Source organism: Phyllobates terribilis, unplaced genomic scaffold (genome assembly GCF_046119375.1).
Source record: "Phyllobates terribilis strain yellow unplaced genomic scaffold, ASM4611937v1 Scaffold_2__4_contigs__length_985480577, whole genome shotgun sequence".
Lineage (NCBI taxonomy): Eukaryota > Metazoa > Chordata > Amphibia > Anura > Dendrobatidae > Phyllobates > Phyllobates terribilis.
Window position 1 is genome coordinate 420,951,785 of NW_027362762.1, and position 27,838 is coordinate 420,979,622.

A 27,838-nucleotide genomic window follows, 5' to 3' on the forward strand; every position below is an offset into this window, starting at 1 on the left:
TTTTTTGTAAAATCTAGTTTTTGCATCGTCATATTTTGAGAGCTATAATTTTTCCAGATTTTGGCAGACAGTCATGTGACGGCTTGTTTTTTGCGGGATGAGTTGACGTTGTTATTGGTGCCATTTTCAGGCACGTGACATTTTTTGATCGCTTTCTATTCCGATTTTTGGGAGGCAGAATAAACAAAAACCAACAATTCAGGAATTGTTTTTTTTTTTTTTTTATTATGTTCCGCGTGTGGTAAAATTGATAAGGCAGCTTTATTATTCGGGTCAGTACATTTACAGCGGTACCACATTTATATCGTTTTTCTATGTTTTGCACTTTTACATAATAAAAGCAATTTTATAGAAAAAATAATTTTTTAGCATAGCTTTATTCTGAGAGCTATAACTTTTTTATTTTTCGGCTGATGGAGCTGTATGGCAGCTTGTTTTTTGCGGGACTAGGTGACGTTTTCAGCGGTACCATTTTTATTTATATTCGTCTTTTTGATCGCATGTTATTCCATTTTTTGCTTGGCGGTATGGTGATAAAGCATTGTTTTTTGCTTTGTTTTTTTTTGTTTTTTTTTTACCGTGTTCACTGAAGGGGTTAACTAGTGGGACAGTTTTATAGGTCAGGTCGTTCCGAATGCGACAATACCAAATATGTAAATATGTGTTCTTTTATTGTTTTGTTTGTTTTTTATAATAATATTTATTGATGGGTACATTATATTTTTATTTTTGGTGGATTATTTTTTTATTTTTGTTTTATATTTTTACAATTTATTTTTATTTTTTCACTTTCTGACAGTTTTTATACTTTTTTACTTTGCCCCACTATGGGACTTTCACTTTTTTTATTCTGATCGCCTGCATGGCATAGGAATGGAGCACCATCCCTGTGCCATGCAGGCTGTCAGCGCTGGACAGGGAGAAGATAGTTTGGAGATGCACTGCGCATGTCCAAAAAATCTTCCTGCTGTCTGGTGACCCGGATGTTGTCATGACGAGGAGGTGAGTATCTGCGATCACCTCCCCTTGCCACTGCAATGCTGAGATCGACTGCGATCGACTTCGATCGCAGCATTGCGGGGGTTAATGTGCCGGGAGCGGTGCAGGACCGCTCCCTGCACATAGCCCTGGGTGTCAGCTGTGACAATCAGCTGACACCCGGCAGCGATCGCGCGCGCACAGCCTGTGTGCGCGCGCGATCGCTATGACGTACTAATACGGGTCTGGCTCTTAAGTCCCAGGGCACAGACGCGTATTAGTACGTCTAATGTTGTTAAGGGGTTAAAGGTGTTGTCACACGAACAAAAGTTAATTTTATTCACTAAATCTTTGAATAAAAATAAGATCCACAATTGGACGTGATTACATAAAATGTTCCTGTGCTGAGATAATCTTATAAATGTGCCCCTGCTGTGTACTGTGAAATGGCTGTGTCTGACCATACAGGAACATGGTCTGATCATACCACATCTCCTGGGCAGTGGAAAATGTAGAAAAAAGTATATTGATAGAATCAGCTGCGATCCCATGCTGTCCTTTCTTTGAGGTAAAACATGCTAAAAAACAGACAGGGAAATGCTTCACCTCACAAAAACAATCAGCTGTGATCCCCTGCTGTAATCTCTGTATACTCTCTTTTGCTTCCTCCCCTGCCCAGGAGATGTGGTATGATCAGACCATTTTCCTGTACGGTCAGACACAGCCATTACACAGTACACAGCAGGGGCACAGTTAAGATAAGATTATCTCAGCACAGAGACTTTTTTTTTCAAGCACATGCAACTGTGGAACTTTTTCTTATTCCAAGACCTAATGAATAAAATTAAATTTTGTTTGTGGGAAAACCCCTTTAAGTTTGTTTCCATATGAAAAGATTCATCATTATATTTGATGATAAGGAAAAACTTCTTCAATTGCAACATGTTTTTAATAAATATCAAGGTTGGCCCACGACTTTGTCCAAGTTTTTAATTTTGGCCCTCTGTGTATTTGTTTGACATCCCTGTAAAAATCTGATAAAAAAACATGTTTAATATTACAAATATTTAATAAAATCCATAAATGCAGTATTTCACCTGTGACTTGTGGAAATTTGACAACTCATTTAGGAAGCGATCTATATTGGCCATCTGCCTCTTAGCTCCCTTTGCCCATGTCAGATCGGCACTTGGTGACTTGAGAATTATAATGATAGATGCCATTAGCTCTTCAATATTCACGTCTGGCTTCTGCATTGCACGCAGTTCTCCTGTAAGTAAAATTATGACATGAAAAGATAACCTTACTACAGTATTTCTACTTTGTCTTATTTCCTTCTTCTACATGGTTGCTCTAGAAATCACATATCACAGTTCGGTTCTCCACCATATAATTTGTAGATATTAGAACTCTACAAACCACTCCTCCTTACCTAAAGCTGTTATATCTATGTTTTGCACCATTTGCTTAATATTTTCTATTATAGCCGAACATTTGTATTCTGATTTCTCTAGTGCAACTTGATACTCTGGGAGTAGCGATCTGAATTTCTTGATCTTTTCCAACTGTCGATGTACAACATGGATCTTCTGTTCCACCACAGCCCTGTCCTGAGCAATCTGCTGTAATATTTTCAATGTTCCGTCTTTGTGTTGTTCAAGTACATTCTTCTCATGTGTAAGGTCATCAGTCAGCTTTTCATGTGTTCTAAGCTTTTTATCAATGCGACTGAGAGTTTCCAAGGCCATCTCATGCTCTTTTTTTATTAAGGCATACTGATCTTGTAAAAGGGCTCTGAAGCATTGAACAAATTTCTCAAAATTTGCATTGGTTAGATTTCCATAATTTTGATTTGTTGACTTGGCATGCTCACAGAGAGAAAGATGCATGGATGATAAGAGATGGCTCACATTTTCAATTTCTTGTTTGGTTAAAGTGTCCAAATCCTGAATATGATAGCTTGCATGTTCTACTAGGTCTTCCCTAAAAGACAAATGTGACACATTAGGACTCACTTACCGTACACTTTAAAAGTTAACAGATGGGGAGATTAATTGTTACATAGTCACAAATTGTAGCAAACACCAACTTTTCAGACTTTTTATCTTTCTAGTCATTTTTCAAAAGTGTTGTGAAAAATTGGGCAGCGATAAGCAGAGTAATGGCCACCAACATTGTGAATAATTCATTAAACTTACGACAGAACATATCAGGCATAGATTTGAATTTCTATTTTAAGATTTGCCCAACTCAACCCAAATTTATTAGGAGGCATATACTGTGTAAGTTCTTGTATATTATCAGGTGTACAAAAAAACTTCATATAACGTATATAGATCCCTGAAGCAGCTTTATTAGCCATTACCTCACTAGCTACTTAGATTTATAAAAGCTATCTGAACCGCGACGTTCCTATAAGATGTAGAAAATGTTTTAGTTTACTTGTCAATAGGTATTTGCCATTTAAAAAGCACCTGTCATTAAAAATCACATTTTTAAATATAATTAATTAAAAATTCATTAGGGAAAGTCATTTGCAAACCATGTGATGTATGCACGCATGGAAATTGCCACATTTCGGCTGAAAGTCAACACTAGGCGGCCTGACCAGTGTTTCCAGCATGTACATCACCATATCCCAGGAAAGATGATAGAATCCCAGAAAAAGATGAAGTGAATACAAAATTCCAAAACAATGAATAAATTTGTTAAATAAATGCTCATTACATACAGTACAAACCAAAAGTTTGGACACACCTTCTCATTTAAAGATTTTTCTGTATTTTCATAACTATGAAAATTGTACATTCACACTGAAGGCATCAAAACTATGCATTAACACATGTGGAATTATATACTTAACAAAAAAGTGTGAAACAACTGAAAATATGTCTTATATTCTAGGTTCTTCAAAGTAGCCACCTTTAGCTTTGATGACTGCTTTGCACACTCTTGGCATTCTCTTGATCAGCTTCAAGAGGTAGTCACCGGAAATGGCCTTCCAACAATCTTGAAGGAGTTCCCAGAGATGCTTAGCACTTGTTGGCCCTTTTGTCTTCACTCTGCAGTCCAGCTCACCCCAAACCATCTCGATTGGGTTCAGGTCTGGTGACTGTGGAGGCCAGGTCATCTGGCGTAGCACCGCATCACTCTCCTTCTTGGTCAAATAGCCCTTACACAGCATGGAGGTGTGTTTGGGGTCATTGTCCTGTTGAAAAATAAATGATGGTCCAACTAAACGCAAACCGGATGGAATAGCATGCCGCTGCAAGATGCTGTGGTAGCCATGCTGGTTCAGTATGCCTTCAATTTTGAATTAATCCCCAACAGTGTCACCAGCAAAGCACCCCCACACCATCACACCTCCTCCTCCATGTTTCACGGTGGGAACCAAAGATCTCAAATTTGGACTCATCAGACCAAAGCACAGATTTCCACTGGTCTAATGTCCATTCCTTGTGTTCTTTAGCCCAAACAAGTCTCTTCTGCTTGTTGCCTGTCCTTAGCAGTGGTTTCCTAGCAGTTATTTTACCATGAAGGCCTGCTGCACAAAGTCTCCTCTTAACAGTTGTTGAAGAGATGTGTCTGCTGCTAGAACTCTGTATGGCATTGAGCTCGTCTCTAATCTGAGCTGCTGTTAACCTGTGATTTCTGAGGCTGGTGATTCGGATAAACTTATCCTCAGAAGCAGAGGTGACTCTTGGTCTTTCTTTCCTGGGGCGGTCCTCATGTGAGCCAGACACTGTTGGGGATTTATTCAAAATTAAAGGCATACTGAACCAGCATGGCTACCACAGCATCTTGCAGCGTCATGCTATTCCATCCGGTTTGCTTTTAGTTGGACCATCATTTATTTTTCAACAGGACAATGACACCAAACACACCTCCTGGCTGTGTAAGGGCTATTTGACCAAGAAGGAGAGTGATGGGGTGCTACGCCAGATGACCTGGCCTCCACAGTCACCAGACCTGAACCCAATCGAGATGGTTTGGGGTGAGCTGGACCACAGAGTGAAGGCAAAATGGCCAACAAGTGCTAAGCATCTCTGGGAACTCCTTCAAGATTGTTGGAAGACCATTTCTGGTGACTACCTCTGGAAGCTGATCAAGAGAATGCCAAGAGTGTGCAAAGCAGTCATCAAAGCAAAAGGTGGCTACTTTGAAGAACCTAGAATATAAGACATATTTTCAGTTGTTTCACACTTTTTTGTTAAGTATATAATTCCACATGTGTTAATTCATAGTTTTGATGCCTTCAGTGTGAATGTACAATTTTCATAGTCATGAAAATACAGAAAAATCTTTAAATGAGAAGGTGTGTCCAAACTTTTGGTCTGTACTGTATATGACTAGATAAAATATAAAACATTAAAACAGAGGTGCCTGTTTTAATGCTTTAGATTTTATGTACTCATATACAATACGTATTGAGCATTTATTTAATACATTTATTCATTGATTGGGGATTTTGTATTCAGTTCATTTTTTTCTGGGATTCTGTCATTTTTCCTGAGATATGGTGATACACATTATGGTGGAAATGTGATCCGCTGTAGCTTAGAAACTATATTAGGGACATCTTTTTGTATGCAGTGTTCCTGGCACACCTAGTGGTGCTGCATCACTCCATAGAACAGAATGAGATCTTTCTTTCTGAGCAGCGTGATCTAGCAAATTATGGAAAGAGCTTAATTAGAGACAATGTTTGATGCTATGGAGTGAAGGATACTGTTTGCACTACTGAGGGGCCAAAGTTTTACTTTATTAGTACAGATGTTACTGTCGCACACTATAAAGTCTGATACATTGCTATGTGCTCTAATAAGCGGTAAACCACATTGTTTAGAGCAGAGAGCAGTGTGACAGTCATGCAGAGTGAAGCAAAGCACAGCTGCAGAGACAATTGTATTAATAAAGTAAAACTTTGACCCCACAGTAGAGCAAATATTATCTTACATTCCAGATATCCTCTCACGTAATCGCTTCACTAAACAGCGTCATCTTGTAATTTATAGCAGAATGATGACATTTAGATCATAGAAAAATGCGCTACATATAGTGATAGCTGAAAAACCGTGCCATCCACAAGATAGGGGCAATCTTCTGAAGAAAAATAGTTATATATATTAAAAAAAGATTTTAGATAGATACTGACTTTCATAGCAGTCAGTAGTCATTCAAAATAAATAAACACATATACAGGTGCATCTCACTAAATTAGAATATCATCAAAAAGTTAATTTATATCAGTTCTTCAATGCAAAAAGTGAAACTCATATATTATATAGAGTCATTACAAACAGAGTGATCTATTTGAAGTGTTTATTTCTGTTAATGTTGATGATTATGGCTTACAGCCAATGAAAACACACAAGTCATTATCTCAGTAAATTAGAATACTTTATAACAACAGCTTGAAAAATGTTTTTAAAATCCGAAATATTGGCCTACTGAAATGTATGTTCAGTAAATGCATTCAATACTTGGTCGAGGCTCCTTTTGCATCAATTACTGCATCAATGCGGCGTGGCATGGAGGCGATCAGCCTGTGGCACTGCTGAGGTGTTATGGAAGCCCAGGTTGCTTTGATAGCAGCCTTCACCTCGTCTGCATTGTTGGGTCTGGTGTCTCTCATCTTCCTCTTGACAATACCCCATAGATTCTCTATGGGGTTAAGGTCAGGTGAGTTTGCTGCCAATCAAGCACAGTGATACTGTTGTTTTTAAACCAGGTATTGGTACTTTTGGCAGTGTGGACAGGTGCCAAGTCCTGCTGGAGAATGAAATTTCCATCTCCAAAAAGCTTGTCGGCAGAGGAGCATGAAGTGCTCTAAAATTTCCTGGTAGACGGCTGCGCTGACTTTGGTCTTGATAAAAGACAGTGGACCTACACCAGCAGATGACATGGCTCCCCAAACCATCACTGATTGTGGAAACTTCACACTAGACCTCAAGCAGCTTGGATTGTGCGCCTCTCCACTCTTCCTCCAGACTCTGGGACCTTGATTTCCAAATGAAAATTGGAACTCTGGGACCTTGTGGAGTGTGTAAGTGACTACCTTTTGGACATCCGTCAAGTCAGCAGTCTTCCCCATGATTGTGGAGCCTACTGAAACAGACTAAGGGATCTTTTTAAAAGCTTAGGAAGCCTTTGCAGGTGGTTTTTGTTAATTATTTTAATTTACTGAGATAAAGACTTTTGTGTTTTCATTGGCTGTAATTCATAATCATCAACATTAACAGAAATAAACACTTGAAATAGATCACTCTGTTTGTAATGACTCTATATATGAGTTTCACTTTTTGGATTGAAGAACTGTAATAAATTAACTTTTTGATGATATTCTAATTTTGTGAGATGCACCTGTAGATAATTACACTATTTAAGAATAAAAAGGGACATTTTGTGATAGGTATTCTTTAATTCTTAAATTGTATTCATACTGAGTATCTGAATGAAAAAGTCTTCTGAAAGCAAGGAGAGTGTCTGCTCCAGTAAAGGGGTGGGGGGCTGGGCAAGGACCTCGAAGGTAGTATTCTCTGAAGTGGAAACCAAATATTTGATAGGCAGCAGGGCCTTAATATCATTTAGAACCAAGAAGAAAATAGACCCCTAAAAAATAACTTTTATTAGTTTATTAAAAGCACACTCAAAACTTTCTAAAAATGATATCATACAGGAGTTTCTAGTGAGTAGTGTTGAGCGAATAACATCTGGGATGTTCATGGGCGGAGCCGATTTTTTGGTGCGAACAAGCCGGAACCCCGGACACGAACCCGAATTTGAAATGCCGAACAAATTCGCTCAACACTACTAGTGAGGACCATCCAGGCTTGAACCACAAAATACAGATATAAGAGGGATGTGGGGGGCTAATAATTCCCTAGAAATCCCTGCCAATCACCCTACCTGACAGTGGAGGTTGGCGACCTAATGTTAGCGATATGGTGTCCCCGCTCAATGTTGGTATCCCTGGATGACCTGTTACACACCTATACCATATTAAGGAAGCAGCACGGACAGTGAAAAAATCTTAATAAATAGCATAAATGTGTATATATACAAAAGAAGAAAAAACACACAAGTCAGCTGGAACAATTACATTTCCCTGCCAATTCCAAGCGACACTACTCTGTCTTCCTCCTTCTGGACCTGTCCTCTGCTTTTGACACAGTGGGCCAGTCCCTCTTTCTACAGTTTCTCTCATTTTTTGGCATCCCAGACTTGGCCTTATCTTGGATCTTCTCATAACTAACAGACTGGAAATTCAGCATCTCCCACTCACACACCACTTCCTCATCTTGCCCCCTATCTGTTGGTATCCCCCAAGGTTCAGTTCTAGGGCCCCTGCTCTTCTCCATCTACACCTTTGGCCTGGGCCAGCTCATAGAGTCCCACGGCTTTCAGTATCATCTCTATGCTGATGACACACAGATCTACCTCTCTGGACCCGATATCACCTCTTTACTAACCAGAACCCACAATGTCTGTACGCTATTTCATCCTTCTTCTCTGCTAGATTTCTAAAACTTAACATGGACAAAACATAATTCATCATCTTTTCACCATCTCACTCAACCCCCCCCCTCATCCCAACAGACCTATCCATCAAAGTCAATGGCTGCTCACTCTTCCCAGTCCCGCAAGCTCGCTGCCTTGGCGTAACCCTGGGCTCTGATCTCTCCTTCAAACCACATATCCAAGCCCTTTCCACTTCCTGTCGACTCCAACTCAAAAACACCCTAGTCCATGCCCTCATCATCTCCCGCCTCAACTACTGCCACCTCCTGCTCTGTGGCCTCCCTTCCAACTCTTGAACCCCTCCAATCTATCCTAAACTCTACTGCCCGACTAATCAACATGTCCCCTCTATTCCTCGGCCTCTCTCCTCTGTCAATCCCTTCACTGGCTCCCCATTACCCAGGGACTACAGTTTCAAATGCTAACCATAGCATACAAAGCCATCCACAGCCTGTCTCCTCCATATATCTCTGACCTAGTCTCCCAGTACTTGCCTGCATGCAACCTCCGATTCGCACAAGATTTACCACTCCCCTCTTATCTCCTCTTCTCACAATCGCATACAAGATTTCTCCGTGCACCCCCTATTCTGGAACTCTCTACCACAAAATATCAGACTCTCACCTCCGGTGGAAACCTTCAAAAGGAACCTGAAGACCCACCTCTTCCAACAACCCTACAACCTGCAGTAACCCTAATCTCACCATACCGCTGCACGACGAGCTCTACCCTCACCCACTGTATCCTCACCCATCCCTTGTAGACTGTGATCCCTAGTGGGCAGGGGCCTCTTTACTCCTGTACCAGTCATTGACTTGTATTGTTTAAGATTATTGCACTTGTTTTTATTATGCATATACCTTTCATATGCAAATCGCTATTGAATAAATGGCGCTATAATAATAAATAATAATAATATCCCCAAAATGTAGAGGTATAGCCTTAAACTTGGCATCTCCTCAAGGTATGCAAATTCATTGGTATGAGACAGTACACTATTTTAAATGTACATGCATCACTCATAACATATTTCCTTGGTGCTGAACTATTCCATAAAACGAATAAGCATGCAAAGATATAAATGACTAGCCCAGGGGGATGGGGACGACTCGGTGCCCGGGCCTTTGCCTGGCCTTGGGGATGTCACGGTGGTCGGCATCCGGGCCCGTACCCTGGGGTCAGCTTTTAAAAGGGGATTATTGGTTAACTCTGTGAAAGTTCATGATGCCACCTGTGGTTTCTGGTGAGAATCACCAGCGCTGCGGCAGTCCACTGAGGCCGGTGATAAGGCAGCTCGATGGTATAGCTCCCCACAGGTGGAGCTAGGCCTCAGGGTAGCGTACGGAGAGGGGGATGCAGGACAGGCGAGACCCAGCCGGGTCAGAGCAAGAACAGGGACAGACACGATAGTCACTTCAGTACCTTTTACTGATGGAAATTCAGGCACGTCCCGGAGCACTGTAGGGTGAAGGGTGCATATCAGGATCCTCTCCAATGAGCGGGTGTAGGGCCTCCTGTTTCTTGCCTCTGCATAGTATGTTTCTGACCTGCCTGAAGCTAGGCCTAACTTTATTTCTGTCCTGCACCGGCTGACGTTGTGGTAGGGCCTTCACTTGGAGTGCACGCTCCCAGCTTACGGGGCCTATGTGTCTCCTGGCTCTGTTACATATCAGCTCTCTGGTGAACCTCGGACCTGAAGTTCTCCAGAGATTCCGGTTATGCCTTACTGGGTCGTAGAGGACCCGGTGTCCGGTATATGTTTCGGGGTGAGCTGGGTAAGCTCCTCTGCCCCCACTGCTAACCACTTTCGACTCACCTTCGGCCACGCTTGGGCCCTCACTAGGCTACTCACACTAACGGCAGCTTGCCGCTCTTCACCGATCTTATGGCGCCGGCACACCTTGAGCTCTAACTGAGCTACAACTGCGTCTGGACTAGGCTCCACTGCAGGCTGACCTCTCTCAGACTTGACTAGACTGAGCTCGACTCTGTATTCAGGTCTGTACTTGCTGAACTCTCCAGAGGAACTGCTGAATCACTCCAGACTAACTAACTGCCTAGCTCCACCTTCCCTATTTATATCCCTAACGGGCTCCCTCTTGTGGTCTGAGGTGGAAGGTGGAGGTGTGTGTATGCTGTGGGGGCCTCTTGTGGAGCATTCCACTATTACACCCTTCTAGGATCTGTGGTACCAAGCGCAGCTGGGCGCCACATAAACATAGAAGTAAAGCCTTAAAAGTGACCTCTCTTCAAGGTATGCAAATACATTGATATGAAGCAACACACTCATTTGGATATTAAGTATACGTGTATCGCTCATAACACATTCCCTGGGTGCTGAACCAAATCAACAATAACACAAATAAGCATGCAAATATATATGTTTCTCTGCTGAATTAAATAATGAAAAAAAAAATTGTGTCCCACAATCAGGAACATTTATCAATATAACCATCAATATGAAAATCACATGAAAATTATACTTATCAGCCATTATGGTTTATAGGCATTTATAACTCGTCCCTACTAGTGTTGAGCGAGCATGCGCGACACTGCTCGGTACTCGCCTGAGCATCTCACTACTCAGGATGCTCGGCGAGCACCGAGCATTTTCGGGTTACTCGGGTGGGAGCTTGGGTCTCCGCCCTGCATGTTTGGCGCTCTTTACAGAGCCAATGAACATGCAGGGATTGCCAGCCAGTCACTGTAATGCCACAGCCATGTTGGGTGTGGGCATTACAGTGATTGGCTGGCCGCACAGCGTCACCTCGAGTATTTAAAACCGGGCGCCGCCATCTTGGACACAGTCGCTCCGGATCAGACAGTGTAGGGAGAGTGCTGCTGAGCTAGGGAGAGATTTATACTGCGAAATAGGTAGTGTAGGGTCTCTAAAGCCTGCAAAATCAAACAAACAGTCCTTGTGAGGACTAATATCCATCCCAGATATCACGCAGGCAGGCAGGCTGTATAGGAGACGCAGTGGTTATACCAACAAACACTGCATTACAGTCCTGTGTGCTGCTGCTGCTCAAATTGCTAGACCCAGGTCTCAGGGGCCAGGAAAAATCCTTTTTTTTTCATCTAAATCCTCTTTTTTTTTCCTCAGTCAGACTGTACAAATACCCGTCTTATTAACCTTTTGGTATCCCCCCCCCCCAAAAAAAAAAATTGAGTGTGTCTGTGAGTGTTCAGACCCAAATATATCTGTTTAAAAGAGTCTGGTTTCGGCCAGATAACTAGAACTGTGGTTTTGCAGTTCCACGGTTCAAATCTCTGTATTATCCACTTTTTTGCCTTATTTCCATAAAAAAAAACAGTTGGAGTGTCTCGCTGGCTGTTCAGACACAAATATATCTATTTAAAAAAGTCTGGCATACGCCAGGAAATTAGAACTGTGGTTTTCTTCTTCCACGGTTCAAATCTGGGTGTTATCCATCTTTTTGCCTTTTTTCCATAAAAAAAACAGTTTGAGTGTCTCGCTGACTGTTCAGACACAAATATATCTGTTTAAAAGATTCTGGTGTAGGCTAGAGAACTAGAACTGTGGTTTTCCTCTTCCACAGTTCAAATCTGGGTATAATCCACCTTTTTTCCATGAAAAAAACAGTTTGAGTGTCTTGCTGACTGTTCAGACACAAATATATCTGTTTAAAAGATTCTGGTGTAGGCCAGAGAACTAGAACTGTGGTTTTCCTCTTCCACGGTTCACATCTGGGTGTAATCCACCTTTTTGCCTTTATTGCATAAAAAAACAGTTTGAGTGTCTCGATGACTGTTCACAGACAAATATATCTGTTTAAAAGATTCTGGTGTATGCCAGAGAAAAATAACTGTGGTTTTCCTCTTCCACAGTTCTAATCTACTTTTTATTACCCTTTTGCCATTGATAGTGCGAGTGTAAGCTATTTTGATTCATTTACAATGGGCAAGGCGCGTGGCAAGGGATGTGGAACTGGACGTTCTGGTGATGGTGCGTGCAGAGGACGGGGCCGTGGCCAAGGTGAAAATGTGCCACAACCAACAGCCACATCTTCTCGCTTCCAGTTCTTAACCAAATTACTAGGGAAGCACACTACAACACCACTATTGACAACTGATCAGTGTGAACAGGTTATTAATTGGATAGCAGATAATACTTCCAGTCACCTGGGCACCACCACCTCCGGTCTGTCTTCCACACGGTCAAGTCTTAGTAGCCGTGAGTCTCGACCGCATACTCCTCCTCACCCTGATGCTCCTTCCTCCCACCATGCCGAGTGTCGTCAGACAGCAACTGATCCCACAGTTGGACACTCTGAAGAGCTGTTCACTGGTCCATTTCCATATTTGAGCCCCTCACCTGCTCCGCTTGAAGTGGTGGAAGAGGAGATCCCATGTAGCGATGGCCAAATATTTGAACAGCCACGGCCACAGGAAGGCGACGCTGGCAATTTGTCACAAGAGGTGGACGATGACGAGACACAATTGCCACGAAGTGAGGAGGAGGACCGTGGTGCGGAAGTGGAAGAGGAGGAGGTGGTGGATGATCTAGTAACTGACCCAACGTGGCAGGAGGACACGCAGAGCGAGGCCAGCAGCACACAGGGGGAGGGAGGCAGAGAACCCCAACAGGCAGGAAGAAGCAGTGTGGTGGCCGCAGACAGAAGGCGGGCAACCGTTCCCCGTAACACCAACACGAGGGACGTTGCCAGTACAACCGGTAGGTCTTCCAGAGTCTGGAATTTTTTTAAAGACTCTGCAGATAACCCCAAAAAGGCCATTTGTACCACCTGCCAGGCTAGCATCAGCAGGGGTGACAAAACTACCTGCCTGACCACCACCAGCATGATCAGGCACATGTCAGCAAAGCACCAGACTTTGTGGGGCGAACCCCAGGGTCCACGACCAGTGTCAGCGGGTGTCACCACTGCTTCTTCCGCTGTTGTGCATGTAAGAGAACCCCCTGTTGTGCGTGCAAGCCAATCCCCTGTCCATAATGCATGCAAAGATGCCCCCTCCTCTCAGTCTTCACTTGTTATGGCAGTTTCTCAAGAAACAGCATCAACGTCCACGTCCCACCGCAACGTTCAATTGTCCATATCCCAGACATTTGAACGAAAGCGCAAATTCGCAGCCAACGCCCCACAGGCCACAATCCTAAATTCGCACATTTCACGACTGCTTGAGTTGGAAATGCTGCCTTTTAGGCTGGTGGAGACGGAATCCTTCCGCAACCTTATGGCGGTGGCCGTCCCTCGGTACTCGGTCCCCAGCCGACACTATTTTGCCCGGTGTGCCATCCCCGCACTACACAAGCACGTGTCCCAAAACATCTGCCGTGCCCTCAACAACGCAGTTACTGGGAGAGTCCACCTGACAACGGACACGTGGACAAGTGCTTGTGGCCAGGGATAGTACATCTCCCTGACGGCACACTGGGTAAACATAGTGGAAGCCGGGACCCAGTCGGACCTTGGGACAGAACAAATCCTCCCCACACCGAGGATTGCGGGCCCTATGTCAGTCAGAGTTGCCCCCACAGTGTACAGCTCCTGCCCATCATCATCCTTCTCCTCCTCCTCCTCATGTTCAGCCTCCATCTCAGATATCACCACATCAGTTACAAGCTGGAAGCACTGCAGTACTGCCTCAGCCAAGCGGCAACAGGCTGTGCTGAAACTCATAAGCTTAGGTGATAAACCTCACACTGCTTGTGAGTTGTGGACAGCTGTGAAAGAGCAGGCAGATCTGTGGCTGAGACCGCTGAACCTACATTCAGGCATGGTCACGTGTGACAATGGCCGTAACCTGGTGGCGGCTCTGAGGCGAGGCGAGATCACACACGTACCATGCCTGGCTCATGTGCTTAACCTCATGGTTCAGCGGTTTCTTTAATCGTACCCCGAGTTGCCAGATCTGCTCGTCAAAGTACGCCGCCTGTCAGTTCATTTTCGGACGTCGGCTACAGCTTCCGCCGCCCCTGCTGTGTTGCAGCAGCATTTGCAGCTTCCGGCACACCGACTGGTGTGTGATGTCCCCACACATTGAAACTCTACCCTCCGCATATTGCAAAGGATTTGTGAGCAGAAGAGAGCAGTTGTGGAGTACCAGCTGCAACAAGGCCGTCGATATTCAGGTCAGACTCCACACAAGACCTTAGGAGTGGACCAGGATGTCTGACATATGTACCATCTTGACAAAGTGTTGCAAAAGACAGACAGCATTCCACTTGTCTGTCTTTGGCAACACTCTCTGCAGAGAATTAAAGAGGAGGCATTGCAGCCAGAGTATGATGAGATGGATCAAGAAGCCGTAGTGGTCGATTACACACAGCCCAGCCTCATCTCATCCCGACGTGCATTGGGGGACAATGAGGGAAAGGAGGAGGAGGAAGAAAAGGAGCTGGTATCATGCGCTGTAGATGGTAGTACCTGTACCACTGTCATACCGTCGGTTCAGCGTGGGTGGCCTGAGGACAGGGGGGGAGGGGAGGAGGAGGAGAGTATGGTCAGTCGTCATCTTGGTGAGGACAGGGAAGTCTTGCCCGTTACCAGTCTGGCACGCATGGCTGACTTTATGTTACGCTGCCTTAACCGTGACCCTCGCGTTGTCAAAATGTTGGGTGACAGTCATTACTGGTTGGTGACACTTTTAGACCCCCACTACAAGAACTTTCACTCTCTTATTCCTGAGGTGGAGAGGTTTACAAAAATGGGGCAGTACCAGAAGGCCCTTGCTGCAGAACTGTTAAAAAAATTCCCATCTGAACACGCTAGCGGCAGAGGTCACAGTTCGTTGCCCAACCAAAGCGTACAGGCGAGAGAGACGCATCTCCAATCCAGCAGAGGCAGGGGAACACTGTCAACGTTCTGGAACAGTTTTCTGAGACCCACCCAGCTTACAGGCCCTGAGGCGCGGGGTACTCTCACAAGGAGTGGAAAGTTTCAAAAGATGGTGAGGGAGTACCTTGCCGACCGTACCAGCGTCCTCCGTGATTCCTCTGTGCCTTTTAATTATTGGGTATCTGAGCTGGACACTTGGAATGAATTCGCTCTGTATGCCTTGGAAGTCCTGGCCTGCCCTGCCGCTAGCGTGTTATCGGAGCGTGTTTTTATTGCCGCTGGGGGAATTATAACTGATAAGCGCACTCGCCTGTCAACTGACAATGCTGACAAGCTGACCCTTATCAAAATAAACAAGGGCTGGATTGGGCCAGAATTATCATCACCACCAAATGACAGCAGAGTAACATAAAGTCAAATCTACTGTTTTATTTCGGGAGGTGTATTCCCATGCACCGCTTCACACCCACACATGGGTATACGCTTCCTCATTTCGGCTGTTTTTTGCTCTTCTCCTTATCCTCAGCCTCCACCACCACTACACCACCATGGTGACCGTGGTCTGTGTTGCCAGCATTGCAAGTTCCTCCGTCCTAATTTTTGGCAGCTTTTGCTTGGAAGGCATAGGCAAAGACTATGGGAGACCCACTCCCCAATAATGAGAATAATGTTTTTAATATGCTGTACTGCATGGCTCTTGTAAGGGGCATTGCAAGTTCCTCTGTCCTAATTTTTGGCAGCTTTCGCTTGGAAGGCATAGGCAAAGACTATGGGAGACCCACTCCCCAATGATGGGAATAATGTTTTTAATATGCTGTACTGCATGGCTCTTGTAAGGGGCATTAAAATCATCTTGTTAAGCTACTGTGACCTCCACGTCTCTTTCAAGGGTCATTGATATTGTCTTTTTATTCCACTGGGACCTCCACCACTCTTCCAAGGGGCATTGATGTTATGATCTGCTACAAGCACTAAGGAAAGAAAGGAGATCTGTCCCTACAATAGAACGGGGAACCTGATCCTGCGATCAGACCCGCTAAAGTCCTCGGCTAGTCTGTACGAAGACCTATAGATGCAAGGGAGGGATCCCTACAAGAACTAGGGACTGGGATAAAGTTGGGCTCCTCCTAGCAGAAATTGTAGCAGTAAAAGACAAACACACAACATAGAACATAAAGGTCCGAAGACCAAGCTAAACAGACTGAGAAAGGTAACTAAGCACCAGGCTAACTTAAGAGTAGAAACTACAATGAAGTCCAGCAAGGCCAGGAGGGCGGAGCAGGATTAAATAGGCAAACAAGGTCATGTAACCAGCAAGATAGAAAAAACCTAACAGGAGAGTTCTAACAGTACCCCCTCTTCCATGAGGATCCTCCGGATCCCCTAGGCCCAGGCTTATCAGGAAACCTCTTGTGAAACGCTCTGACAAGTCTGGAAGCAGAAACATCATCCGCCCTCACCCATGAGTTATCCTCGGGTCCGAAACCTTTCCAAGCGACGAGATACTGCAAACTCCCTCTATACCGTCTAGAATTTAGGATGCGGGAAATTTTGTATTCCCCGTCCTCCACCACCGGAGGAACAGTGGCAGAGACGTCTCCATCCGACACACAAGCTCTTTTCAACAGAGAAACATGAAACACCGGATTAATCTTCCAGGAGGTAGGAACCTCCAACCTAACAGCAGATTGGTTAACTACCTGAAGCACCTTAAAGGGCCCTACAAACTTGGGACCCAATTTTTTAGAAGGAATCCTCAACCACAGATTCTTAGAGGACAACCAAACCATGTCACCAATAGCAAACAAAACCTCTTGCCGTTTCCTATCAAAGTATCTCTTAGATTTTTTGTTAGCCTCCTGAAGATTACCACGCACATCCGTCCAAACCCTCTCCAAGTCACCGGAAAAACTCTCCTCCTCAGGCACAGCCGATACCAATTTGGAGAATGACCCAAAAGACGGATGCCTCCCAGAACAACAACAAAAAAGGCGAACAACCAGCAGAAGAGGATGTATGGTTGTTAAGAGCAAACTCAGCAAGTGGCAGAAACTCAGACCACCCCTCCTGATTGTCTGCCACAAAACAACGCAAAAACTGCTCAACATCCTGATTCTTCCTTTCTGTCTGGCCATTAGACTCAGGATGATATCCGGATGAAAACGACAAATGAACTCCCAACCTGTCACAAAAAGCACACCAAAAACGAGCCACGAACTGAGGTCCCCTATCCGAAACAATGTCAGTAGGAACGCCATGTAGTCTGACAATTTCCTTGACAAAGGCCTTAGCGAGTGTCTTAGCGCAGGGCAGTTTGATGAAAGGAACCAAGTGACACATCTTGCTAAAACGGTCCACGACCACCCAGATGACTGTGAAACCCTCAGAGGAGGGAAGGTCAGTAATAAAGTCCATAGCCAGATGTGTCCAAGGTACACTAGGAACCTCCAGAGGGCAAAGCAACCCCGCTGCAGGAGTATGTGAAGACTTAGATCTAGCACACACCGTACATTGACGCACCCACTTAATGACTTCCTTCTGCCATCCAGGCCACCAAAAACTGCGACCCACTATTCTCTTGGTCTCAGAAATTCCTGGATGACCTGCCAACCGAGACTCATGACACTCAACAAACAAATCTCTCCTAAAGGTCCTAGGCACAAACAACCTCCCATGGGGAGTGTTAGATGGGGCATTCTCCTGTGCTTTAAGAATCTCATCTTCCAAAACGGAGTCTAATGCAGCAATCACAACACCTTCTTGTAAAATGCTCCCCTCCTCCTCAGCACTGACCATGGGAGAAAAGCTGCGAGACAAAGCATCAGCTTTAACATTCTTGGTACCGGGATGTAAGTAACGGAAAAATTAAACCGCGAGAAAAAAAGTGCCCACCTAGCCTGACGGGCATTCAAGCGCTTGGCAGCATCAAGATAGATCAGATTTTTATGATCAGTGAAAACCTGAATGGGAAATTCAGCACCTTCCAAGAGATGACGCCATTAATAGTGAGGGGAAATTCAGAGACCTTGTGAGTAACACTCTTCAAGGGGGAGCCATCGACAGAAACCACAGCAATAGGGGATGACAAAGGTTTAGGTTTTAATTTAAGTTTTTCCAAGAATCCCCATCAATCACATTCAGAGTAGAACCACAATCCACAAATATCCGAAATTCAATTAATTCTTCCTGAGCCGTGGTAGTAGCAGAAAGAAATACCCCCTTAGAATTTAAACAGGCAATACGGGCGTAACTGACCTTTTTTTTTCTTTGTTCATACAAAGTACACAGTTCTTAATAAAATGATCAGATTTTCCGCAATAAAAGCACAAACCTTCAGAAGATCTGCGGTCTTTTTCCTGAGAGCGGGGTGCCATCGCCCCGATCTCCATTGGCTCTCCAATGTCAGTACAGACCCTCTCAAGACTCGGAGCTGACATGACAGAGGATTTACTTTCATTAACCCTTGCACGCAGTCTCCTGTCCACCCGTATAGCTAATTGCATAGCCTCCTGCAAGTTTCCAGGTGTGGGATAAGCAATCAACAAATCCTTAACCCTTTCACCTAGCCCCGCAAGAAACAAACTTTTCAAAGCTGAATCGTTCCACCCCACCTGGGCAGACCACCGACGGAAGTGAGAACAATATTTTTCCACATTACCTGATCCCTGCCTCAAATGTCTTAATTCAGTCTCAGCTGATGAGACACGATCAGGATCATCATACAACAAACCCAAAGCAGAAAAAAACTATCCACTGATCTAAAGCATGGATCACTAGGTTGGAGAGAAAAGGCCCATCCCTGAGGTTCTTTGCGCAAAAGTAACATTATGAACCCTATGCGCTGTGATTCATCACCAGAGGATCTGGGTCTCAAACGAAAATACAATAAACAAGCATTTTTAAAGGAAAAAAATTCCTGTTGATCACCAAAGAATAAATCAGGCAAACGTACCTTTGGCTCCACAAAATGTGCTCCAGAACAGCTACTCACGTGTTGTTGGAGCTCGGCCACCTCCAGAGAGAGTCCCTGCAGGCGTTGAGCCAAATCCTGAACCGACACCATGATGGAAACTGAAAGTCTTTCCTTAGAGATATTTTTGGGCTGGACTTACTGTTATGATCTGCTACAAGCACTAAGGAAAGAAAGGAGATCTGTCCCTACAATAGAACTAAGCTAGATCCCTACGATGTAATGGGGAACCTGATCCTGCGATCAGACCCGCTAAAGTCCTTGACTAGTCTGTACGAAGACCTATAGATGCAAGGGAGGGATCCCTACAAGAACTAGGGACTGGGATAAAGTTGGGCACCTCCTAGCAGAAATTGTAGCAGTAAAAGACAAACACACAACATAGAACATAAAGGTCCAAAGACCAAGCTAAACAGACTGAGAAAGGTAACTAAGCACCAGGCTAACTTAAGAGTAGAAATTCCAATGAAGTCCAGCAAGGCCAGGAGGGCGGAGCAGGATTAAATAGGCAAACAAGGTCATGTGACCAGCAAGATAGAAAAAACCTAACAGGAGAGTTCTAACAATTGATATTGTCTTTTTATTCCACTGGGACCTCCACGTCTCTTCCAAGGGGCATTAAAACCGTCTTGTTAAATCACTCTGAACTCCACGTCTCTTCCAAGGGGCATTAAAACCATCTTGTTAAGCTACTGTGACCTCCACGTCTCTTCCAAGGGGCATTAAAATCGTCTTGTTAAGCTAATGTGACCTCCACGTCTCTTCTAAGGGTCATTGATATTGTCTTTTTATTCCACTGCGACCTCCACCACTCTTCCAAGGGGCATTAATATTGTCTTTTGATTCCACTGGGACCTCCACTACTCTTCCAAGGGGCATTGATATTGTCTTTTTATTCCACTACGACCTCCACCACTCTTCCAAGGGGCATTGATATTGTCTTTTTATTCCACTGTAACCTCCACCACTCTTCCAAGGGGCATTGATATTGTCTTTTTATTCCACTGGGACTTCCACGTCTCTTCCAAGGGGCATTAAAACCGTCTTGTTAAATCACTCTGAACTCCGCGTCTCTTCCAAGGGGCATTAAAACCGTCTTGTTAAGCTACTGTGACCTCCACGTCTCTTCCAAGGGGCATTATAACCGTCTTGTTAAACCACTCTGAACTCCACAGCTCTTCCAAGGGGCATTGAAATGTCGTTTTTAATTACCTCTAACCTCCACGACTCTTCCAACGGGCACTGCATTTCCTCCTAATTTTAGTCAGTTTTTGCTTTTCAATGCAGAGACGAACACTAAGGGAGACCCACTCCCCAATAATGGGTAGAAGGTTTTTAGTACGCTGTAATCCACGTCTGTTTCAAGGGGCATTGCAGTTCCTCATAATTTTTGGAAAGCCTTCCATTCACTGCTTAGGCCAACAGTGTACAGGAGACCCAGTTGCTATAAATGGAAAAAACGGTTTAGTTAAGGCCCTCTGACCTCCATGTCACTTCCAAGGGGCATTGGAGTGCCTCGAAATTTTTGGTAGGCATTGCACTCACTGTATGCCCTATAACTGTGTAGCCAAACCACTCCTTTTGGTACAGAAACATATTCTACAAGACATGTGTGGTTGACTGGCCTGCTATTGATGTGAATGGTCCCTGTTCCTCCTGCTCTTTCTCCTTTGCCACCACCTCATCCATCATTCATCACCTGAAGCTTTGTTTTAACGGGAGTCATAGAACTGGGATAGTAGCAGGAAATCATCCAGCAATTCTCGAAGGAGGTAGGCTATGCACCAAAACGCTGACCACCTCAGGCCTAGCCGCTACTACATACATGCGCTTGCATTCCAAGGAACAGAAAGCTAAGGAGATGGATGGCCTCATGATCATGAATAATTTACTCGTTGTGTAGGAGGCCCACCACTGCTACTGTCTACCTTCTGAACTTTGTGTTGAAGCCTGATTGACCTAGGACCCGCAATCCTCTATGTCTGGAGGACGTGTTGCATCCCAGTGCCCAACTGTGTCCCGGCTTCCACAATATTAACCCAGTGTGAAGGTGTCAGTGAGATGGACCATCCCTGGCCACATTCACTTGTCCATGTGTTTGTCGTTAGGCTGTCCTTCCCACTAAATGCACTGGGGAGGGCACAGGTAATGTTTTGGTATGCGCGCTTGTGTATAAGGCGCGCTTGTGTATAAGGCGCACCGGGACAAATAGGGGCGGCTGGGGACCGAGTATGGACACCCGGCCGCCCCCAGGCGACTGGGGACCGTGTGTGGGCACCCGGCCGTGGGGCGACTGGGGACCAAGCGTGGACACCCGGCTGCTGGGCGGCTGGGAACTGAGTATGGATACCAGGCCGCCGATGCAGCCATGACGTGGTGGCCAGATTCCGCCTCCACATGCCTAAAAGGCCCAATTTAAAGTGCAAGCAAGCAGTATGGTATTGCAGCCTGGGGGTGGGTGGGTGGCAGGCTGCATACTTGAGCTTGCATTGCAAGGAATGGGAGAGGTACAATTGAACACTGCCCTGGGAAAAGGACTTGAACGGGGATAGTTGAAAGTCTGCAATGACAGGTGCAGTGCGGGAGGCATCTTCGCATGTGCCATGAACAGGTGGTTGGCGTGCACACACTACAGCGGAATAGGCTGTCCTTCCCACTAAACGCACTCTGGAGGGCACAGGTAATGTTTTGGTATGCGCGCTTGTGTATAAGGTGCATTGGGACAAATAGGAGCGGCTGGGGACCGAGTATGGACACCCGGCCGCCCCCTGGCGACTGGGGACCGAATGTGGACACCCGGCCGCCGGGCGGCTGGGGACTGAGCATGGATACCAGGCCGCCGATGCAGCCATGACATGGTGGCCGGCGTCTGCCTCCACAGGCCTAAAAGGCCTCATTTCAAGTGCAAGCAAGCTAGCAGTATGGTATTGCAGCCTGGGGGTGGGTGGGTGGCAGGCTGCACACTTACGCTTGCATTCCAAGAAAACAAAGCAGATGCTAATTTCTATCATCATCATCATGCTCCTCACCTTGGCACTCTCAACTCCCCTGATGGAGAAGCCAGGGCCCACCGGAGGAGTCTCTGTTTGTCTGGTGGGCTCGCCCAATGCTGCCCTAAAGCAGGCCAGGCTAAGAAAAGTGTGGGGAAGGTTCCCGGGACAAATAGCTGGGGACTGAGTATGTAGACCTCGCCGTCGACGCAGCCATGAGGTAGTGGCCAGCTTCGGCCTCCTCCAAACTAAAAGGCCCCATTTCAATTGCAAGCTAGCAGTATAGTATTGCAGCCTGCGGGTGGGTGGGTAGTTAGCTGCATATTTGCGCTTGCATTGCAAGGAATGGGGGAGGTACAATTGAACACTGCCATGGGACTAGGACTTGCACGGGGAGAGTTGCAAGTCTGCATCTTCTGATGCGGAAAGGATCACTTCTGATGGGCACACTTTTAGGCAGTGACCTGGGTGTCAGAGATGCTTCCAGGGGTCTTCCCCATGCTGTTCCCATGTCTTTTCAACACTGTATGCATGTGTCACACAGCACATGGCCAGATAAGATTGTAAAATGTTAAAATGTCATTTCCCGATGAATTCATTTGTCATGGTTGAAAGCAATACAAAAGTGCAAAAACGCATAAAAACTGCTACTTGTGAACATAGCCCAAGGTGTGGTGGAGTATTTTTGTTTTTGGCTATTTATTTTACCTTATACACGAGTCTTTACCCTGGAAAGGAAGTTCCTTAACATATTTCACAGGAAAACAGTTTCAGTTTCGTTTTTGAACGTTTTATTGTGAGCCCGTAAAAGTGGCTTAATACCTCTGACCACGTTGTTGACAGCAGTGATCTGGGGGTCAGAAATGCTTCCTGGGGCTATGCCCATGCTGTCCCCATGTCTTTTGAGCACTGTCACTATCGTTTTGGGCATTTTTTAGGCTTTCTACAGACTGCTGGGGGTGCCGCCGCAAAAATGCTCGGGTCTCCCATAGACTAACATTGGGCTCGTTGCTCGGGTCGAGCACCCGAGTATCACGGTGAGCTCGGCCCGAGCTTCGAGCACCCGAGCATTTTAGTGCTCGCTCAACACTAGTGGCGTATTATACTATATGGAAGGCTATGTGGGGCCATTATAATGTTTTGAGGGCTATGTGGGGGGCCATTATACTGTATGAAAGGAATTATATGGTGTGAAGGTTTGTGTGGGGGCCATTATACTGTTTGGAGGACTAGTGCGGGCCAGTATACTGTATGTAGGCCCATTATACTGTATGGAGGGCTGTGTGGGAGTCACAGTTCGGGGATCATACTGTGTTGGGGTCACCATACCTTGCCTTGGGAGTTGAAGTGGGGCACAATAGGGTTATTATACTGTGCATGTAGAGGTTAATGTGGAGGAATGGACCATGGAGGTATCATACTGTGTTTGGGGGCACTTTTGTTTGCATAATATTTTATGGGGGCAATGAAAGAGGACTTCAGCAGGAGGAAAATAACTAAGTAAAGGCTGGAAAGTTGTGAGATCTGCTCTTCTGTGACACGGACAAATATTTAGTTGTTTTTTTTTGGGGGCGGGGGCACAATTAGAGCTGCTGCTAGGTAGCCCCATGCTTTCTATGTACGCCCCTGCCTGTGACAGTGACAAGGGGCCATCCTCTACGTCTAGAGTAAAGAAAATTCAATCATAATAACATGAAGATTTTTTTTACTGTAAGAGCAGTGAGGCTATGAAATTCTCTGCCACATGGTGATGTAATGCCTTAATTCACTACAAGAATTTAAGGAAGACCTGGATGCCTTTCTTAAAGAAGCATTCCCACCAAAGTTTTTATCCTCTAAATATATTGCAGTCATCATATCATGCCCTTCTACCAAGTTAATCTTTCTCCTTCTTCTGCTCTATGTAGAAAAAGGAAGTCTCTTGTCCCTGTACGAATCATTCCCCTCTTCAACCCCTGCCCCAGCTGCTCCCTCCTCTCCCTACCAGGGACTTTTGCAGTGACTGATATGTTATGCAGGAAAAATAGATAGAAGGAATCAGCTATTAAGTTTTTAATCACGTAATGTGTGGCGCCCCTGCTGCGCACTGGTGCCACAGATCCCAGAGGGGTGCATGGATGGAATTCTCCCCATTGGCCTCAATACATACAGATATCTCCATCCAAGTCCACTAGATGGAGCCCTGTCAGGTATATAAATACTGGGGGGTGGAGTTCAGGAAGTCAGTCAGTGGGAAGCAGACAGTGTGACACCATGCTGCAGCTCCAGTCAAGCTGAAGTCTGTGTGGCTGAAAGCCAGGCTAGGCCCAAGCTGCGGGCTAGCCTGGCCAGTGAGAGCCTGGAGCGGGCTAGAAGGCAACTGAGAGTTCCTGTCAGGCACAGACAGGGACAGAACTCAGAGAGTCTGCTCAGAGAGTCTGCATGAGAGAGCCTGCAGACTGAGGAGAAGAAAGAGAAACGCATAGGGGGCAGAGGAGCATAACAGGCTCACCCCGAACCATATACCGGACACCGGGTCCGTGCCTACAGGGATCTTTTTGACCAGTAGGAACAACCGGAATCCCTGGAGAACTACAAGTCACAGGTTAACCAACCGCTGACCACAGCAACAGGGTTAGGTACCACTAAGGCTCCAGCGACCAGGAATAGTGGAAACCAGGATAAAACCCTACCGCCAGGTCAGTAGGTACAAGAAGGAAGCAGTAAGCAAACCAGGCCTAGCTCCAGGCAGGCCCAAAGTTTAGAGAGTAAAAGATGCAGATTAGGAGGCCTTACACCCGCTCACTGGGGAGAGTCCAGAAATGTACCCTTCGCCCTGAGTGCCCTGGACCGTACCTGCATCACCACCAGTAAAGGTATTGAAGTTTGCCCTTGTGTGTGTGCCTGTACTTCCTCTGGGACCGTCCTGCCGTCTCTCTCCTGCTTCCACCATCTTTCTACACCTCTACACTACCCTGAGGCCTGTTCCACCTGTGGGGAGCCATCCCATCATAGCTGCCCCTAACATCAGCCTCAGTGGACTGCCGCAGTGCTTGTAACCCCTTACCAGAATCCACAGGTGGCGTCACGAAAAATACCAAAAATCCCCATATAAAAACATTCCCCCATTTCACTGGCCGCCCTGGGTCACAGACCAGGCCAGCCACTGTGATATCCCCTGCAAGCGGCCAGAGGCCCGGCTGCCGAGTATCCCACGGCCCTGGGGGCGCGTCATGTTTTGGCGTCACGAACAGGATTTCGTGCCCGTTGCAACGAACGGGATTCCGTAACCGTTGCCACCGGGTACTGTGCGCCTTTAATAAGAACTGTGTGTTTAACTGTGGCGAAGATCGCCGCCATTACTGTGTTGCCGTGCGGGAAGAAGGGCGTAACCGCGGGAAACTGAGAGGCGTGCCTGCTGAAGCGCGCGAAGCCCCGGACACGCCCCACACCGCGCTGACGAACCAGGAAGCGCAAGATCCTGGAAGGAGTCCAGTGAACGCCCTGACGTCAGACGCGAGCAACGCAAGGTCCTGGAAGGAGACCGTCGCCTGCGGAGCTGCGGCCTACCGGAAGAAAAGTAAAGAAGGTAGGCCACTGGTCACTAGGGGGGCGCAACGATGTCCGAAGCCCAGCAGATCACCGTGGCCCTCGACAATGCCCCCGCAGGAGTAACTTCGTCCAGTGCTGCTCAGGCAGAAGCAGTCGCCGCACCAGCAGGAGCTGTGGCACGGATTGTGCCCATGGCTCTACAGCATGCCCTAAAATGTTCAGAGGGTGAGGGAACTGTTGGAACAGGACACCCAGACTGAACGGGAGGATGACCAGGACGGGTCATCCACCTCCCATAACCAGGCGCAGCCCAGGAGGGGGCGCCCTTGAGCTACTAGTTTCCCGGTAGCTCTCATGTAACCTGAACTTGGAGTCCGTGAACTATGAGCGGTCCCACCATTGTACGTAGTTTGCACCTCCTGAGGTGCCCCCTGGTGGTTTTCACAAGACCACCACCACTAAAACCTGCTTGGCGTGGCCAAACCAGTGGTCCTACACCAGTCCTGCAGCCCGTCCAGGACCTTCGTTGGGGGTTTGGAGCAGGTCCCCCACAAGCCAGCTTACCCGGATGAGAGGGACACACCCGAGGAGGGATCTCATCAAAACTGGTCATTGCAGAACGTAAAGTTGTGTTGCTGCTAATGTGCGTGTGCAGCCCACAAACTGTTTCCTTGTACATAATTGCACTCCCTGGAGTGCCTCTAAAGCTACCTATGCAGTGAAATGGACACCCTGTTAGGGGACTCGCTGACATTTGCTCAAAAACTTTAACTATTGTATATATGTGTATTATTGATTATGTTTTTGCAACGTTCAAGAAATGTGCCTCCCATGAAGGGATGAAATGTTATTGTTAACCTGTTTTTGAAAATTGCTTCAGTACAGGAGTACTGAGTTTTACTAGGGGGGAATGTGGCGCCCCTGCTGCGCACTGGTGCCACAGATCCCAGAGGGATGCATGGATGGAATTCTCCCCAGTGGCCTCAATACATACAGACACCTCCACCCAAGTCCACTAGATGGAGCCCTGTCAGGTATATAAATACTGGGGCGTGGAGTTCAGGAAGTCAGTCAGTGGGAAGCAGACAGTGTGACACCATGCTGCAGTTCCAGTCAAGCTAAAGTCTGTGTGGCTGAAGTCTGGCCAGTGAGAGCCTGGAGCGGGCTAGAAGGCAAGTAAGAGTTCCTGTCAGGCACAGACAGGGACAGAACTCAGAGAGTCTGCTCAGGGAGTCTGCATGAGAGAGCCTGCAGACTGAGGAGAAGAAAGAGAAATGCATAGGGGGCTGAGGAGCATAACAGGCTCACCCCGAACCATATACCGGACACCGGGTCCGCGCCTACAGGGATCTTTATGACCAGTAGGAACAACCGGAATCCCTGGAGAACTACAGGTCCCACGTTAACCAACCGCTGACAACAGCAACAGGGTTAGGTACCACTAAGGCTCCAGCGACCAGGAATAGTGGGAACCCGGAGAAAACCCTACCGCCAGGTCAGTAGGTACAAGAAGGAAGCAGTAAGCAAGCCAGGCCTAGCTCCAGGCAGGCCCAAAGCTTAGAGAGTAAAAGACGCAGATCAGGAGGCCTTACACCCGCTCACTGGGGAGAGTCCAGAAATGTACCCTTTGCCCTGAGTGCCCTGGACCGTACCTGCATCACCACCAGTAAAGGTATTGAAGTTTGCCCTTGTGTGTGTGCCTGTACTTCCTCTGGGACCGTCCTGCCGTCTCTCTCCTGCTTCCACCATCTTTCTACACCTCTACACTGCCCTGAGGCCTGCTCCACCTGTGGGGAGCCGTCCCATCATAGCTGCCCCTAACATCAGCCTCAGTGGACTGCCGCAGCGCTGATAACCTCTTACCAGAATCCACAGGTGGCGTCACGAAAAATACCAAAAATCCCCATATAAAAGCATTCCCCCATTTCACTGATCGCCCTGGGTCACGGACCGGGCCAGCCACCGTGATATCCCCTGCAAGCGGCCAGAGGCCCGGCTGCCGAGTACCCCACGGCCCTGGGGGCGCG

At 46.4% G+C, this 27,838-nt stretch overlaps 1 protein-coding gene across 1 annotated transcript in view; it reads right to left on the reverse strand.

The window, feature by feature from the left end:
* Positions 1–27,838, reverse strand: part of LOC141213014 (uncharacterized) — a 903,379-nt gene that overhangs the window by 354,719 nt on the left and 520,822 nt on the right. The window contains 2 exon segments of the mRNA XM_073665145.1: positions 2,076–2,248; positions 2,411–2,961. Of these exon segments, the coding sequence (XP_073521246.1) occupies positions 2,076–2,248; positions 2,411–2,961 (724 nt within the window).